At 40.8% G+C, this 15,811-nt stretch overlaps 1 protein-coding gene across 1 annotated transcript in view; it reads left to right on the top strand.

Annotated features, from left to right (window-relative positions):
* The window catches only part of EGFL6 (EGF like domain multiple 6), a 66,649-nt gene extending 53,736 nt beyond the window's left edge, over positions 1 to 12,913 (top strand). Inside the window, exons 10-12 of the mRNA XM_056131287.1 lie at positions 882 to 983; positions 4,741 to 5,006; positions 12,560 to 12,913. Coding sequence (XP_055987262.1) covers positions 882 to 983; positions 4,741 to 5,006; positions 12,560 to 12,670 — 479 coding nt within the window. The 3' untranslated portion in view covers positions 12,671 to 12,913. The remainder of the gene's footprint in view (positions 1 to 881; positions 984 to 4,740; positions 5,007 to 12,559) is intronic.
* The last annotated feature ends 2,898 nt before the right edge of the window (positions 12,914 to 15,811 follow it).

The following is a 15,811-nucleotide window of genomic DNA, read 5'->3' as shown; positions in this document are numbered from 1 at the left end:
GCCAAAAGTTAAGGCTCTTTACTAGCACACAACTGTGGCTGGGGCCCTGACTTGAGTCTTGACACCACATATGGCTCCAAGAGCACTGTCAGGCATGGCCCCTGAACACAGAGCTAGATGTGTGTGGCCCCTGAGCACCGCTAGGTAGAGAATTAAAAGGTAACAGAAATACTGATTCGGAATTTGAGTGAGCTGACACAATCATTCTATTTTCCTGACCATCTACACCCCAGTAACTGTTTATAAAAGAGTTCTTTTCCACTGATTCGCTCCAACATAGTGATGGCAAATTTCTAACTATAATGGCAGAATCATAAAGTAAAGAAAGCTTTATCACCTGTGTTCTGAACGAATCTTGTATGTCACAGGCCTACATGAATTTTGCTGTGCCACAGATCATCTACAAAGTTCTATCAAGGTCTTCACTAACTTTAGCGGGCAGGAGAGACTGTTTTCTGGCCTGAACTTTACAAAAAGTAACCTACATTTTTCTGTTTTGCTTTGCTCAGTAGATTCTTGCCCATTATCTCTTTTTACAGTTTGTAACTTCTGTTTTTGGGGGGACTGCATATGATGGTGCTTAGGGGCCATGCGGTATCAGAGATGGAAACCAGGACCTCACACACACAAGGTGTTTGCTCTACCACTGGAGCCACAGCCTCTGTTGTACTATAGCTTTTGATTTGAGATCACAGCAACAGAATTTATCTATAATGACTTCCCAGATTTAAATGGAAATGGCATTTAAGTCATCAGTGTCCTTACGGTCATTTCATTGACCATAATCAGGCAAATGAGAACATGACAATGCCTTTCAAAGATCCAAATGTGAGAGTGATTTTCCTCTTTAATGGTCTTAACTGCACCCATTTTCTTCACAGATTTAAATATCTCTGTTGACTGTAGTTTTGACCATGGTGCCTGTGACTGGAAACAAGATAAGAAAGATGATTTTGACTGGAATCCTGCTGATCGAGATAACGGTATTTAGCTTTCACTGATTACTGTTGCACATTATGGCACTAATATAGAAGATTCTCCAGGGGGAATCATTCCTCTAACCTGCGAAGTCTAGGTTGTCTGCCACATTTGAAAACCTTTAGACCCTTTGAAGTTGCTTCTGAATGACTAACAGTTCAACATACTTTCTCCTACTGAACCCCTCTCTTACCCAACTACCCACATGCAGGAGGTTCTAGAAAACCACTTCTGTATTTGCTCTCCTCCTCCTCCTGACAAAAAAAATGTTGTAATACTTACAAAGTTTAAGAGTATGGATGCAACAGATTAAAAAAAGAAGAAGTTATTCCTTTACCCACTCTTGCCAACTGTGGTGTTCTGTAGTTTTTGTTTTCTATTTGGAGAGCAAAGAAATCAACCATGAAAAGAAACACGACCTCTACCTAAACCTGAGGTTTTAGTGGAGCCACCTGTTGAACCATAGAAACCGCCAAGATTGCCTGGTTTGCAGCATGTACTACTGCATTGAACTTTCCCTTCTGCTGCTGGAGGATTACTTTCTGGTCATTTAACACTGAGCTCTCACCCTCAGTTCTGAGTTCCCTCGTTAAGTACTCTTCATGGGACCTTGCTCTCCTTTTGATGTTGTGTATGGTAGATCCCATTTAGAGTATAAATCGTATTTTATATACTCCATCTCTGAAAACTGATCATATAATAACATGTAACACTATACCTCAATGACTCCAGTTCCTTGCCCATCAAACTATTTATTTGGGTAATGCATAGCTCAGCCCTCAGTGGAAAGATCAATGGCTCCCCAAGTGGGTTATGCTACCTCTTCAGAGGTACAGAAACAATGCAAAGGAGCCTCAGGTGCAATTTGTTTTTTTTTTTTAATTTATTTATTTATTTATTGAATCACCATGGGAAAGGTTACAAAGCTTTCAGGTTTAGGTCTCAGTCATGCAAATATCAAGCACATTTCCCTTTACCAAAACTTATTTTTTACCATGAAGAACCCCAATAAAACCCCACCCCCCACCCCTCCCCGTCCCTGTGAGGCAGATGAATTCTAGTTAACACTCTATCTGCTTTGATTAGATTCATTGTTTCAATAAAAGATTCACCACTATTATTTAGAGTTTACCCCCCCACCCCCAAATCAGACATGCTGACAAAGCACTGTGAAGTGATTTGCTTTCTATAGCTGGGTTCAAGAATTATATGTTGGTTTTGGATTTCTGCTATTTTACTTATTGACCCTGGAAGTATTTCTACTGAAAGTCAGATAGTTAAGAAATTGGTTTCTGTGCTCTGGAGTCGTGGCCGTGCTGGAGAGCCGCTAGTGGGGGGCAACTGGTGGCCTCGGTAGGGCGTGAAGGACGGACCGAAACGCCCCCCCTTCCCATGAGGTTTTAGTCGCCCCCACTCTCCCGGCTCATACCTGCTGTCCACAAGGCTCCCATGCGGCCGCCATCTTTCTTTCCAGAGAGGAGAAGGCGACTGGGGCAACACCCTTTCCCCTCCGGACAGACCTGATGGCCTGGATTAACGCATAGTCTGTTCACTTTTCTGCTCCAAGCTGCCGGGTTCTGCATTAAGTCTCAGGTGCAATTTGGACACTTTATGCTTGTTCCGTGAAGAAGGTAGATTTTTGAAGAAAAAATGAATTTTTTTCTGTAAAAAGAGCTGAAGGCTAAACAAATTTTGGGACATCTGATTAATAGTCTTTGGATTAATTCTTCCCTGAGATCTATACTTTCAAAGCTTCATATGCATTTTTTTTAAATCCTGGTTATCCCCTCAGAAAAATTTCTTTCAGACTTTGTGATTTGTACAGAAGAGCTCTATCCAACACAATAACTTGTGTGAGTAGAAATTTCATGAGAGATTCAGGGAAAGCATGGGAAATTTTAACCCATCCAAGAGGCTACCTTGTTCCCCCTAGCTGGAGTTTCCCCTGTCTTCCATCACAGCATGTCCAATTTTATCCTGCCAGAGCTCTGTCACCTTGGGAGCTCAGAGGTTATTGCAGGATCCAAATAGGTCACACATTCAGTAATGTTTTCAATTAGGTTTCTATCAACCCAAAGTTTCTCCCCTATTTACAAACACTGGATTCACACTCCTTACTTCCTCTCCTCCTGAACCTCCATCAGATCCCATGGAATTGTTTTTAAGATTACAAATAAAAGAAGCATGATGTAGGGCCAGAGCAATAGTACAGTAGATAAGGAGGGCACTTGCCTTGCTCTTGGCCAACCTGGATTCTATCTTGGCAAGCACAGGGTCCCCCAAGTACCACCAGGAGGAGTGATCTCCGAGCAGCCCTGAGCATCACTGGGTGTGATGTTCAGGGCTATAAAAGAAGAAGGAAGAGGAGGAGGAGGAGGAGAGGAAGAGGAGGAGGAGGAGAGGAGGAGAAGGAGAAGGAGAAGGAGAAAGAGAAGAAGGAGAAGGAGAGGAGGAAGAGAAGGAAGAAGAGGAGGAGGAAGCGGAGGAAGGGGAGGAGGAGGAGGAGGAGGAAAGAAGGAAGAGGAGCAGGAGGAAGCAGAGGAAGGGGAGAATGAGGAGGAGGAAGAGGAAGGAAGGAAGGAAAGAAGAATACACATTATTAGAAGGATAAAATCTCAAGAGAGCAGTTCAACTAGGTTTCACCTTGGATAAATCAGAATAGGTCACAAAAGAAAAAAAATCTGGTAGTTTTGTTAGAAAAGTACAGGAGGCCCAAATTTCACATAAGCAACATATGCTTAGCATATCTCACCAACATCCTGTTTATCTGAAATTCAGAATTCACTGGATTTGCTGTATTTTTATTGGCTCAATTTTGTAAACCTCTTTCACTGAGTTCTGGAGAAATTTCTCCTTCTTAGCTGACTCTTAATTTAGGAGTTTTGGAAGAGTTTTTATAAAAGCTACAACCCAAGCACAAAAATTTGTAAATCTACAACTGTACCTCATGGTGTTTCACTTATAAAAATTTAAAAAAAGATACAACCAGAAGGTTGAAGATAACCAAAGATCTGCTACCACTGATTGGAAGATAGATAAACCAACATAATTTCCGTAACAAGTATTTTACAATACTGGGGCTGGAGCGATAGCACAGCAGGCAGGGCCTTTGCCTTGCACGCGGCCAACCTGGGTTCGATTCTCAGCATCCCATATGGTCCCCTGAGCACCACCAGGAGTAATTCCTGAGTGCATGAGCCAGCAGTAACCCCTAAGCATTGCCGGGTGTGACCCAACATGCAAAAAATTTTTTTACTATACCTAAAATATGTGTTCCTATCATCTTACATCAGATCTTAGAGTGATATATCTGGTAGCTGAGCTCCATGTGACTATTCAAATATGCTGTATGACCTGTCTAAGGAGCACCATACAGCATTGATTCCATGGAGAAATGCATCCCAAATTTCAAACAGCTAAGGCAAAACATTCTGTAAACAAGTTCCCCACCAGTCACAAATTAACTTTAGTGCTAAAGGATTAGTGTTAAAGGCCCCAGTAGATACTGACCCCTTCTCTGCTACTACTAGGCTCTGTGAATATGAACCAGTTCCTCAGCTCTGACTCTCAGCATTCTCTCTGTAACAAAGAATTTTCACTCTGTGATTCCTTAAACCCTTGTAAGCATTAAAATATTGTTCTTGTGTTACAAGTGAAAAGGCAACTTCCACTTTACTACAATTCCTTGTTTATAGCTACTTTGCACTCAATAGCCAAATCCTTTAGTGGCCTCATTCAATTTGTGTGTTTCTTCTCTTGAAGCTGTTGGCTACTATATGGCTGTTCCTGCTTTGGTTGGGCGCAAGAAGGACATTGGCAGATTGAAACTTCTCCTCCCTGACCTGCAACCCCTTAGCAACTTCTGTTTGCTCTTCAATTACCGACTGTCTGGAGACAAAGTAGGGAAACTTCGTGTGTTTGTGAAAAACAGTAATAATGTCCTGGCCTGGGAGGAAACCAGGAGTGAGGATGAAAGATGGAAGACTGGAACTGTCCAGTTGTACCAAGGAACTGATACTACCAAAAGTGTAAGTGTGAAAAATAAGTAATCTGTGAATAGCATTTGTTTTCAGCAATTGAACAAAAACCAAACCCATACTGAGCACCTAAGTGATGAGGGTACAAAGATGAATATTTACCTATACTATATACTATATATACTATATACCTATACTTAAAGAACTGACATTGTGAAGCAAAGTTAGCAAGGTGAATAAGCACCAAGAAAAATATGAGGGTCAGAGATACAGTACAGGGTTTAAGGTATTTTCCTTGCATGTCACTCACTATAGCACAGCGGTAGGGCATTTGCCTTGCACGCAGCCAACATGGCCGACCCGAGTTCGATTCCTCCGCCCCTCTCGGAGAGCCTGGCAAGCTACCGAGAGTATTTGATATGCCAAACACAGTAACAACAAAGTCTCCAATGGAGACGTTACTGGGCCCGCTCGAGCAAATCGACGAACAACGGGAGGGTTCCATCCCAGGTACCACATATGGTCCCCTGAGCACCAGTAGAGGTCACTCCTAAGCACAGAACCAGGAATAACCTTTGAGCATCACTGGATATGACCCAGCCTCCCTTCCCAAAGAATAAAACTGGAGCTGGAAAGATACCTCAAAAGTCTGAAACACAGACCTGGCAGGCAAAAGTCTCAAGTTTAACCCCCAGAACCACACAGCACACTCCCCAGCACCCCCAAGTCTGAGTACCTAAACATTAGGCCTGCACCACAGGGCCAGGTAACTCTAAGAATGGTCCTCTAGACCCTAGACAGCACTGGGGGAAACCCCCTAAAAGACTGATAATACTTGTCTGGTGTATGCATAGCACATTCTGTAGAAAATCTGTTTGGGTGTCAGACCCTTGTTCCCAAACTAGATTGTAAATTCCTCCATTGGTAAAAAAATAGTTTGTTCCTTCATTCCATCCTGGGAACTTATTACAGGTCACAATGAAGAACCCGAAGAACCAGAAGGTCATTTTTAAGTATTTTTTTCTGCGAATGGCTGTTGCCCGGCATGCCCAAGACTACCCTAGGTTCCACAATTCCTTAGAAGGACTCACAGACCTCATAAAAATTGATAAATTAGCACATTCATGGGCTGGATTGATAGCACAGTGGTAGGGTGTTTGCCTTGCACGCAGCCAGCCAGGCCGAGCCGGGTTCGATTCCTCCGCCCCTCTCAGAGAGCCCAGTAAGCTACCGAGAGTATCTCACCCACACGGCAAAGCCTGGCAAGCTACCCGTGACATAATCAATATGCCAAACACAGTAACAACAATTCTCAAAATGGAGACATTACTGGGCCCACTCGAGCAAGTCGATGAACAATGAAAGGACAGTACATTCATGATTGCAATTAACTACAGTGAAAGGATTAAGATTAAAATCATTACTGGAAAAAGGAAAGACTGGGCACAGATTGCAGTGTTTTGCAGCTAATTGCAGACCAACAGACAGCTCTGAATTTCCCCAGAAGTCATGTGTGAAAATGCCCACGAGTTCTGTCCCCCAGGGATGCTCACCCGAGTCCTGGTGCTTGTTGCTCTTAGAGGATTAGTCTGCCCACATTACTCTGTCTCCAGCCTCGGCGGGGGCCAGACTGATACAGTATGACCCAATGCCCTACCATAAATCAGGACTCCTCAAACATTTTTCACTTGTGACCCCTCTTAACCTGAGAAATGCAGCACAGACGAGCACTGCCAGAGCCACTTCAGCACCTCAAATTCATTATGTGGTTGATTTTTGAGTTCAATTTTGGTTGCCGTGCATTCAGAAACTTTCTGCCCTTTTTTCTTAAAATTCAGTCACTGTAAATTGCAAAGTTATTCACATTTGGGTTTTTGGCATACAGTGTTCCCACACCAAACACCAATCCCTTCATCAGTGCCTACTTCCTTCCACCAGTGTCTCCTCTTTCCCTCCCACCCACCAGCCTACCTCTATAACAGGAACTTTTAAAAAATAAATTTTAGGCACTATAGTTTACAAAACTGATACTGATAAAGTGAGGAGCACATGAGCCCAGATTCAAAAGGTTCAAAGGGTACCATCTAAAAAAAGAAACCTTTTACTCTTACCAAATTTATCTCAACCCCCACATTCAGTTAAGTAACCCCTGTGGGGTCATAACCCACAATTTAAGAAGCGAGGGCATAAGTTATCTGACACGGTTTAAGTCATTCTTACGAGGTGGGATATTCCAAAGAGGTAAAGGTGGTCCCTAGGAACCAATCAAAGGCCAGATCTTTCTTGGGAGTGTGCAGGATCTGGACAGCTCTGACCTCCCAACTTAATCCTTTACTGCACCATTTGTTTTAATAGAGGGTACACAATTTTAAGAGAAATGTGGTGAATGAGATAAAATTCTCAGAAAGAAAAAAAAAAGGATAAGAAGACAGTCAACCAAATTTGACCATCAGGAGGTATGTCAGAATCTGAGCAGTAGTTGTTTCACTGAAATGATGGGTTGGAGGAAGCCACTCTATACTGAGATGGTGAGGGAAGTGGGCGGAGTCCCAGAAGCACTCACTTTGAACTCTTGCAAAAGTCTGCTTGAGGGGGCACAGGAAGGAGAAAATGAAAGATAAGCAATATATGAGGGGCTGGAGTGATAGCACAGCAGGTAGGGCATTTGCCTTGCACACGGCCAACCCGGGTTCGATTCCCAGCAATTTACACCTTATTATTGTCCCCAAGCACCGCCAGGAGTAATTCCTGAGTGCAGAGCCAGGAGTAATCCCTATGCATCTCCAGGTGTGACCCAAAAAGCAGAACAAAAACAAAAACAAAAAATATATGAAAAACTGAGTATCAATAAGTGATGGCAAGAGGAAGAACAGTAAGTAGATCCACTGGGAATCCACTCCAACCCAACTGAGAATCTCTTTATAATTTGCTGGTTATTAGTTAACATAAAGGAAACCCTGTTTTTTTTTTGTAATATGTATCAGATGAGAAAGCTTGGTTCCTAGCATCAGACGTCACCAGGAGTGACCCCTATATTTTAATGGCACTGGCACTGTCACTGTCTTCCCATTGTTCATCTATTTGCTGGAGTAGGCCCAGTAACATTGTGAGACTCGTTGCTGTGTTTGGCATATCAAATATGTCACAGGTATCTTGCCAGGCTTTGCCGTGTGGGCGAGATACTCTCGGTAGCTTGCCAGGCTCTCCGAGAGGGGCAGAGGAATCGAACTCGGGTTGGCCATGTTGGCTGCATGCAAGGCAAATGCCCTACCCACTGTGCTATCGCTCCAGCCCATTTTAATGGCGAGTGTAAATTTTAATTTATAACAAAGAAAATTTTAGAATGGTGGTAACATGACACTGGAAGTCTGGCAGTTGGAGTGGTATTTAACATACATATTTAACATATTTAACACAGTGTGAAGCTAAATTTCAGGAATTCTATAAACAAATAAATCAATTTAAATAGTTTAAAGAAATAAGTGGTCAATTTAAAGAAATAAGTAACAAGACAAAAAGTTTAGAAAACAACTTATTATTGAAAACAAGAGTCATAATCATTCCATAGGAACACAAGAACACAAGTGCATCCATAGTTTGCATTTAACTTTCCTCAAGAATGAATTTTTTCATATTTTGTATATTTATTAAATTATTAAACACAAAGGATATTTTCATAAAACCATCAAAATCATATCTTGGATATTTTTTCAAATAGCGATGTCATAATTTTCTTTAATAATAAAAATCTTTTCTTGAAAAATAAACAAGAAATTGAAAGTAAGATACAAAACATAAAGTAAAAAAAGGATTAATACTATTATAGTAAATGTTCTATGTGATTGTGCAATATTTTACCAAGATATAGTTAAATCCATCCCAATGTCACAAGTTGTCCATCAGTTGCCATATAATCTATTAATACTGAGTTCTTTACTAAGGGAATAAGAAAAGGCAGTTTTTATTTAATCCTACTAACCAAGACTGTGATAGGCTGATAATAAACAAGAAAATTAAATCTCTCAGAAATAATAGAGCAATAAACAGGTCACAATGGAATGGGAAGGAGGGGGAAAAAGACAGTATCACTCTACTTTAAAAATAGGAAGAAGACAAAATTTCAGCATGAATTACCGTTAATCAAAAGATATTTTCTAGGTTAGCTGTTCATTCCTATTTGTGTTCAAAGAAGAATAAATATTTAAATCTATTTATAACCAAAATATCCAGATGCTGCTATAGATTTTATCTTGATAAGATATGTATGTGTAATTCTAAAGAAGAACGTGTTCCAAATTAAATTATCTTTTCTCTGTCAAACATTTATTCTAGGGTAACTTTAATCATCTTTGAATCAGATCCGTTATACTGTTCTCTAAATCTGCTTCTCTCTGACACTGAGCATTAAAGAATTAAGGAACTCAGTAGGCACAATATTCTCTATTGCTCTAAGTATATTGAATGGTATTTCATAAGTGCTCCATATGTGACAACATTGCTACTTACAGAATTATTAAATACTTTGGTGTTTCTGATTGTAAAGTAAATATGAACTGTTTTTCTTCTCACATTTAAGAAACTTGTAAATATTCACTCAGCCAACATTTATGCTAATAATGTTTCACTGAAAAATATGTTTGATTAATGAGTGGCATTAACAGTCCCTGCATACCTTTTATTGTTTAGATTTTTATTAAGACACTGAGATTTACAAAGTTATTTCTAATTGAGTTTCAAACACAGTGTTCTAGCATCAGTCTCATCACCAATGTCAATTTCCTTCTATCAGTTTCCTCAGCTTCTGTCCCACCCTCCAGCCTAGCTCATAGACAGGCACATTTTTTTATTTTTATTTATTTATTTATTTATTTATTTATTTATTCATTTATTTATTGGGGCTGGAGTGATAGCACAGCGGTAGGGCGTTTGCCTTGTGCGCAGCCAGCCTGGCCAAGCCAGGTTCGATTCCTCTGCCCCTCTTGGAGAGCCTGGCAAGCTACCGAGAGTATTCAATATGCCAAACACAGTAACAAGAAGTCTCACAATGGAGATGTTACTGGGCCTGCTGGAGCAAATCTATGAACAACGGGAGGACAGTTTTATTTATTTATTTATTTATTTATTTGCTTTTTGGGTCACACGCAATGATCCTCAGGGATTACTCCTGGCTTTGCACTCAGGAATAACTCCTGGTGGTGCTTAGGGGGCCATATGGGATGCCGGGCATCAAACTCAGGTCAGCCATGTACAAGGCAAACGCCCTATCTGCTGAGCTATCGCTCTGGCCCCAGACAGACACATTTTTAAGTTAGTTGGTTGTAGTTCAGGTCTTCTGCTTTCAGGGTTGTTTATTGTGTGGTTTGGATATAGAGTAGAGCTGTACCACTCCCCCACATGATGTACCCGGCATCCCCGACCCCTGCTCCCTGATATATTCCATCTGCCTCATCTTATTTCCCCCTTCAATCTCTTTTGTCCATGCCTTCATTTTATTAAATGTTTAACCCCTATCATTGCGTCCTATATGAATGTAAACCTTTTTAGTAGTCATCCGATGTTCTCTATATATTCATATTTTCTATTTTTAAATGTTTTTATTTATTTTCATTGAGGTATCATAATTTACAACAACATCAAAATCATTATTTTATAATTACAGCACACTACTTAAATAGAAAGAAATGTGCTTCCTTTTCATGAATAGTATCTTATAAAAGTTACTATAACCTAAGAAGAATGATTTCAACACAGGGAAATAATGACATGTCGTATAATTTCTAGACGCATAAATACATAAATTTAAGAAAAATAACTATACCGCCAGAAATTGTCAAAATCTGAGTATGTCAGAAATGATTCCTTTTGACTAGTTCAGTAGATGTTCAGAGGGAGCTTTAATTTCTTTGAGCCTTTGAAAATTATTTATTTTAAATTTTAATTATTCCTATTTTAAATTATTCTTTTAATTTGTATCTTTTTTATTTTTTAATTCTAGTTATTCTTTTATTTTTGCCTTGAGAGGTGATCACATCCAGCAGTGCTCAGGTACTACTCCTGGCTCTGTGCTCAGGTGTCCCTCCTTGCTCAGGGGACCATGTGGTACTGTGGCAAACACCTTAACTCTCCAGCCCCACATTTGTTGTTGTTGTTGTTCATTTCATTTTCATTTCATCATCCTGTTAATCGTCGATTGCCTCGAGCAGGCCCCAGTAACGTCTCTTTCATCCTAGCCCTGAGATTATATTCAGGGCTCTTTAGGAGAATGAGACCCATCATTGTTACTGGTATTTGGCATATTTGGTAGGCCACGGGGAGTTTGCCAGACTCTGCCCTGTGGGCAGGCTACATTCGACAGCCTGCAAGTTTGTCCAAAGTAGGAAAGAGATAATAAGATGTCGCGCGGCCGCAAATGCGGCCGCGCGGTTCCGGGATCTGGATTTTATAGTCTCTGAGTCTTGGCCGCTGATGGGATTACACGGCGCCAGGGGGCCAGGTGGTGGGTGTGACCCCCGCCTACTGGAATTTGGAGGATCTGGGTGGAAGATGCTCGACTCCAATTCGAGTAGGCTTGGAGGTCTCGGCCCCGGAACCCGCGTGGCTTTGTCCCTCTGCCAGTACCTTCAGGTGTGCGGAGAGTGGTCTCAGCATGGTGGTGGCTGGTCCTGGAGGTCTCCGGCTGCCGTAGCCCTGGCCGGGACGGGGAGGAAAGCTCAACCCGCTCCCCTCCAAGGGACTCCGGGAAGGAACACCGAGGCGCGGGGGCAGAGACTGCACTGCTCTCGTCCGGGATCTGGATTTTATTGTTGTTGTTATTTACATGAAATTTCTAAAGTTTCTTCTTTTTAAAAAATTTATTATTGAATCACCGTGTGATACAATTACAAGCTTCCATGTTTGAGTTTCAATCATGCCATGATCAAACACCCATCCCTACACCAGTGCATATTCTCCACCACCAATGTTCACAGTATGCCCCCCCTTTCCCACTCTCCCCCTGCCTCCATGGCAGATAGTTTCCCCCATACTCTCTCTCTACTTTGGGGCATTATGGTTTGCAATATAGATACTGAGAGGTTGTCACATTTGGTCCTTTATCTACTTTCAGAACACATCTCCCATCCCGAATGATCCCTCGGACCATCATTGACTTAGTGATCACTTCTCCATTCCAGCTGCCTTCTTCCCCAGCTCATGAGACTGGCTGCCAACCGTGAAGCAATCTTCCTGGCCCTTGTGTCTACTGTCCTTGGGCGTTAGTCTCATATCATGTTATTTTATATTCCATAAATGAGTGCAGTCCCTCTATGTCTGTCCCTCTCTCTCTCTCTGTAAAATTTCTTCTTAAACCTTACCCTTCTCAGCTTTCTGCAGCCTTCAGATTCCTTGAGGTGTTGCAGTTGACCCCGTCTTCTCTGAACATAACTCATTCAGTGTGTCTACTGGCATCTGGATAATATCACATATCTTTAAGTATTCCATGTCAAAGCCAGATTTTGTTCAATAGGAACACGTGAGCTTGGTCCTTTCGTTGTTATTAAACAGCTTGGTTATGTCATTGCTTTGAATCTTTGGAAGTAAATATTTTATTCCCTCTCCATTATCAGATCATTTTTGAAGCAGAACGCGGCAAGGGCAAAACCGGAGAGATTGCAGTGGATGGCGTCTTGCTGCTTTCAGGCTTCTGTCCAGACGGCTTCTTCTCTGCTCATGCTTAAATATTGCCTTTGTCCTCGGTAGCTCTGTGTTTGGGGTTTTTTTTTTATCCCACTCCTGTTGTTCTTATAGTTTGATATCATAGAGCCCCCCATTTAGATATACAAACTAAAAGTTATTATGTATGAACAAAAATGTTATTGTAAGTTGTCTTTCTTCTAGAAGATGCATCTCTGTTTGCTTTCAATACAGCACTGTTTTATCTCCTTATATGTTTCTGAATTTATAAAACATGGAAATGTCAGTTCAACTTCCCCCCGCATGTGATTTGTCTGTATTAATCACTATTCTATATAACATTTCTACAGAAAGAAAGAAAGAAAGAAAGAAAGAAAGAAAGAAAGAAATGTTTTACTGCTTGATTTTTATGACACATCTGAGAAAACATGACACCTCTAGCTGAATGGCTTAGCCTGACCTTTTAGAGCCAAGTTTGTATATTTAAATTTCTTGTTAAAAAATTCTAAATACTCAGTATCATGGCTTAAATTTTTCTAAGTAAGATTGCGTTGTTGATTCTGTGTTTAATTATGTGTATGATTATTTGTTCTGTGTTTTTTTCTTTTCTCTATGTGTGCAAAAGTCTCTTAGTCTTAGAAAGTTCTTTTAGAATTTAAGGTAGTACACATTGCTAGCATGTATGAGGTCTTTGATTTGATCCCTAGCACTAAAGGAAAATATTAAAATCACTTTCTATTATTGGAATGTATTGTTGACTTATCCGGCCTTATAATTTTGATGCAAATTAGCTAGTGATTTTTATTTCAAGACCTCAGAGAATGGTCTACAACTAAATTATCCAAATAGGGGAACTCAGAAAAAGATCATAACTTCTTTTCTATTTCTCTTTTATTCCAAATTCAAGAATAATTTTGTGTGGGAACGAATTCTAAGTGTAGTTCCCAAGGATAAGAGTCTATCCTGTTTTAAGATTTGTAGTTAGAAACAGGTCCCAGATAGCTCCCAAACAGAAGGCTCCCTTGATATTTGCCCACTTCTTCCTAAGACTTGGAACTGTAGGAGGAAGAAAAGATAGAACATGGTTCATTGATTCATCTTGAAAACATTTAGTCTCAGAAATACCTTTGATGCTGAAACTCTTAGGAATCCTCCTTCAACAGCATTCTCTTTGATACAAATGATGCCAACAATATTTTAAGATGTTGTGTGGAAGCACATTTTTTTGGGGGGGAAGCACATTTTTTTCCTTTTAGTCTGAACTAATATTGCCATACAAAGTATCTGGTATGATAACTGATCACTATACAACACACACATACACACACACCACAAATAGAGTAAGACTAGATGAATAACTGTCCAGCTAAAGAAAATCAGCCCATGGAATTTTAAGAGAAAATAAAATATTTTAAGACACCAAAAATTTATTTCTGGGGCTGGAGCAATAGCACAGCAAGTAGAGCATTTGCATTGCACATGGCCAACCTGGGTTCAATTCCCAGCATCTCATATGGTCCCCTTGAGCACCTCCAGGGGTAATTCCTGAATGCAGAGTCAGGAGTAACCTATGTGAATCGCTGGGTGTGACCCAAAAAGCAAAAGAAAAACCATATTTATTTGCTTTCATGGAAAAGTTACTGTTCCTTAGATGATTAATCCTTTCTAGGATTAATTTTCATCAACCAACACAGTAATGTCTTTGCAACCCACCCATCTTCTCTTCTAGCCCCACAGTTATTGAACTGCCTCCCTTCTGGTTCCCATAACCTCTTCTTTAGTCACTAAACCATGCTAATTCCTTTGAATTTGATCTTTACCATTGAATTCTTAAACTCCATATCAAGCTCTCTGATGTATCTGATATCTCTATTTTCTCCCCACCTCTAGATACTACTCTCTAATAAAACATAGCCTGGGCACCAAGGTCATCCCATCATTACCACTAAAGGCCTTGTAACCCTCTAATTTATACACTACACAGAACCTCAGCCTTGATCCACACAGCTGCCTTCTTTTCTATATCCTGTCTCCAGATTGCTAAGCACCAGTAGAGAGAAGGACACACTGTTGACTGGTTCTTCCACAAAACCATAATGTGAACCTTCTCCACGCTCTCCTTTGAGATGTCCCAATTACTTACCAAAGAATGATTATTGCCTGGATGCTTGCATAGACTAGCTATTAGTCACCATGATGTCCCCACATCCTCCATATTCTTGGACTTCTAGTTGTTATATTGAATAACAATGGCATGAACCCACATTTTTGCCTCATCTCTAAAACTAAAAGTCAGCAGTGACTAAAGCTTCTAGTTACAGTTTTTATACCACCTCTGGGCTCTTGTTATGAGCAAGGAGGGATGTTGAATAATACTGTCTGACATCCTCACCGGCAAAGCAGTAGGCAACATTCAACAGATGTGATCTGTCTGACCCCTCCCCTTCCTGTTCCACAGAAAGTGTTGCTCTCTCCTTTTAGGGTAGTGAAGCCCAGGGAAATAGGTTTACTGTCTCAGGTTGTGTGGTTCCCAAGCTATTATGATTCCTTTCTAATAATTTATGAAGGAGGGTAGCTATAGATGGTATGAGCATACTGCGTGCTGTATGAGCAAAGAGGACAGATACTATCTCCTCAGAAACACATCCTCTGACCTTTCTCACACTAAAACCTAACCTCAATCAAAGAAATGACTTGAAATTGTCAAAGTAGAGGATCCAGGGTGTGCTTCTACCTTAACTGGGTCATTCATTTCTGGAACAAAGATCAATGAGCTATGTTGCTATAACTGTAGAACTAGTATTGGTCTGTGACATCTGAAAAACTCTTGAATTGCCCTCCTTTAATCTCTAAAGAATAGAGTGAGGATGTGATGCTTGAACACTGAGTCAATTCTGAGGAACACTGGAAGTATTTGCAGTTAAGAAAATAAGGAGGGGTTGGAGCAATAGCACAGCGGGTAGGACGTTTGCCTTGCACATGTACAACCCGGGTTCAATTCCCAGCATCCCATATGGTCCCCTGAGCACCTCCAGGGCTAATTCCTGAGCACAGATCCAGGAGTAACCCCTGTGCATTGCCGGGTGTGACCCAAAAAGAACAAAAGAAAAAGGAGATGATTGGAAATTTCAGCACTTGTGTCAGGATCAATCTGATCTCCTCTACACCTTCTTCCAGGACCTTTT

Source organism: Sorex fumeus, unplaced genomic scaffold, assembly GCF_029834395.1.
Source record: "Sorex fumeus unplaced genomic scaffold, SorFum_2.1 ptg000086l, whole genome shotgun sequence".
Classification (NCBI taxonomy): Eukaryota; Metazoa; Chordata; class Mammalia; order Eulipotyphla; family Soricidae; genus Sorex; species Sorex fumeus.
Note: the sequence above shows the minus strand (reverse complement) of the source record. Positions and strands in the feature narration are given on the sequence as shown.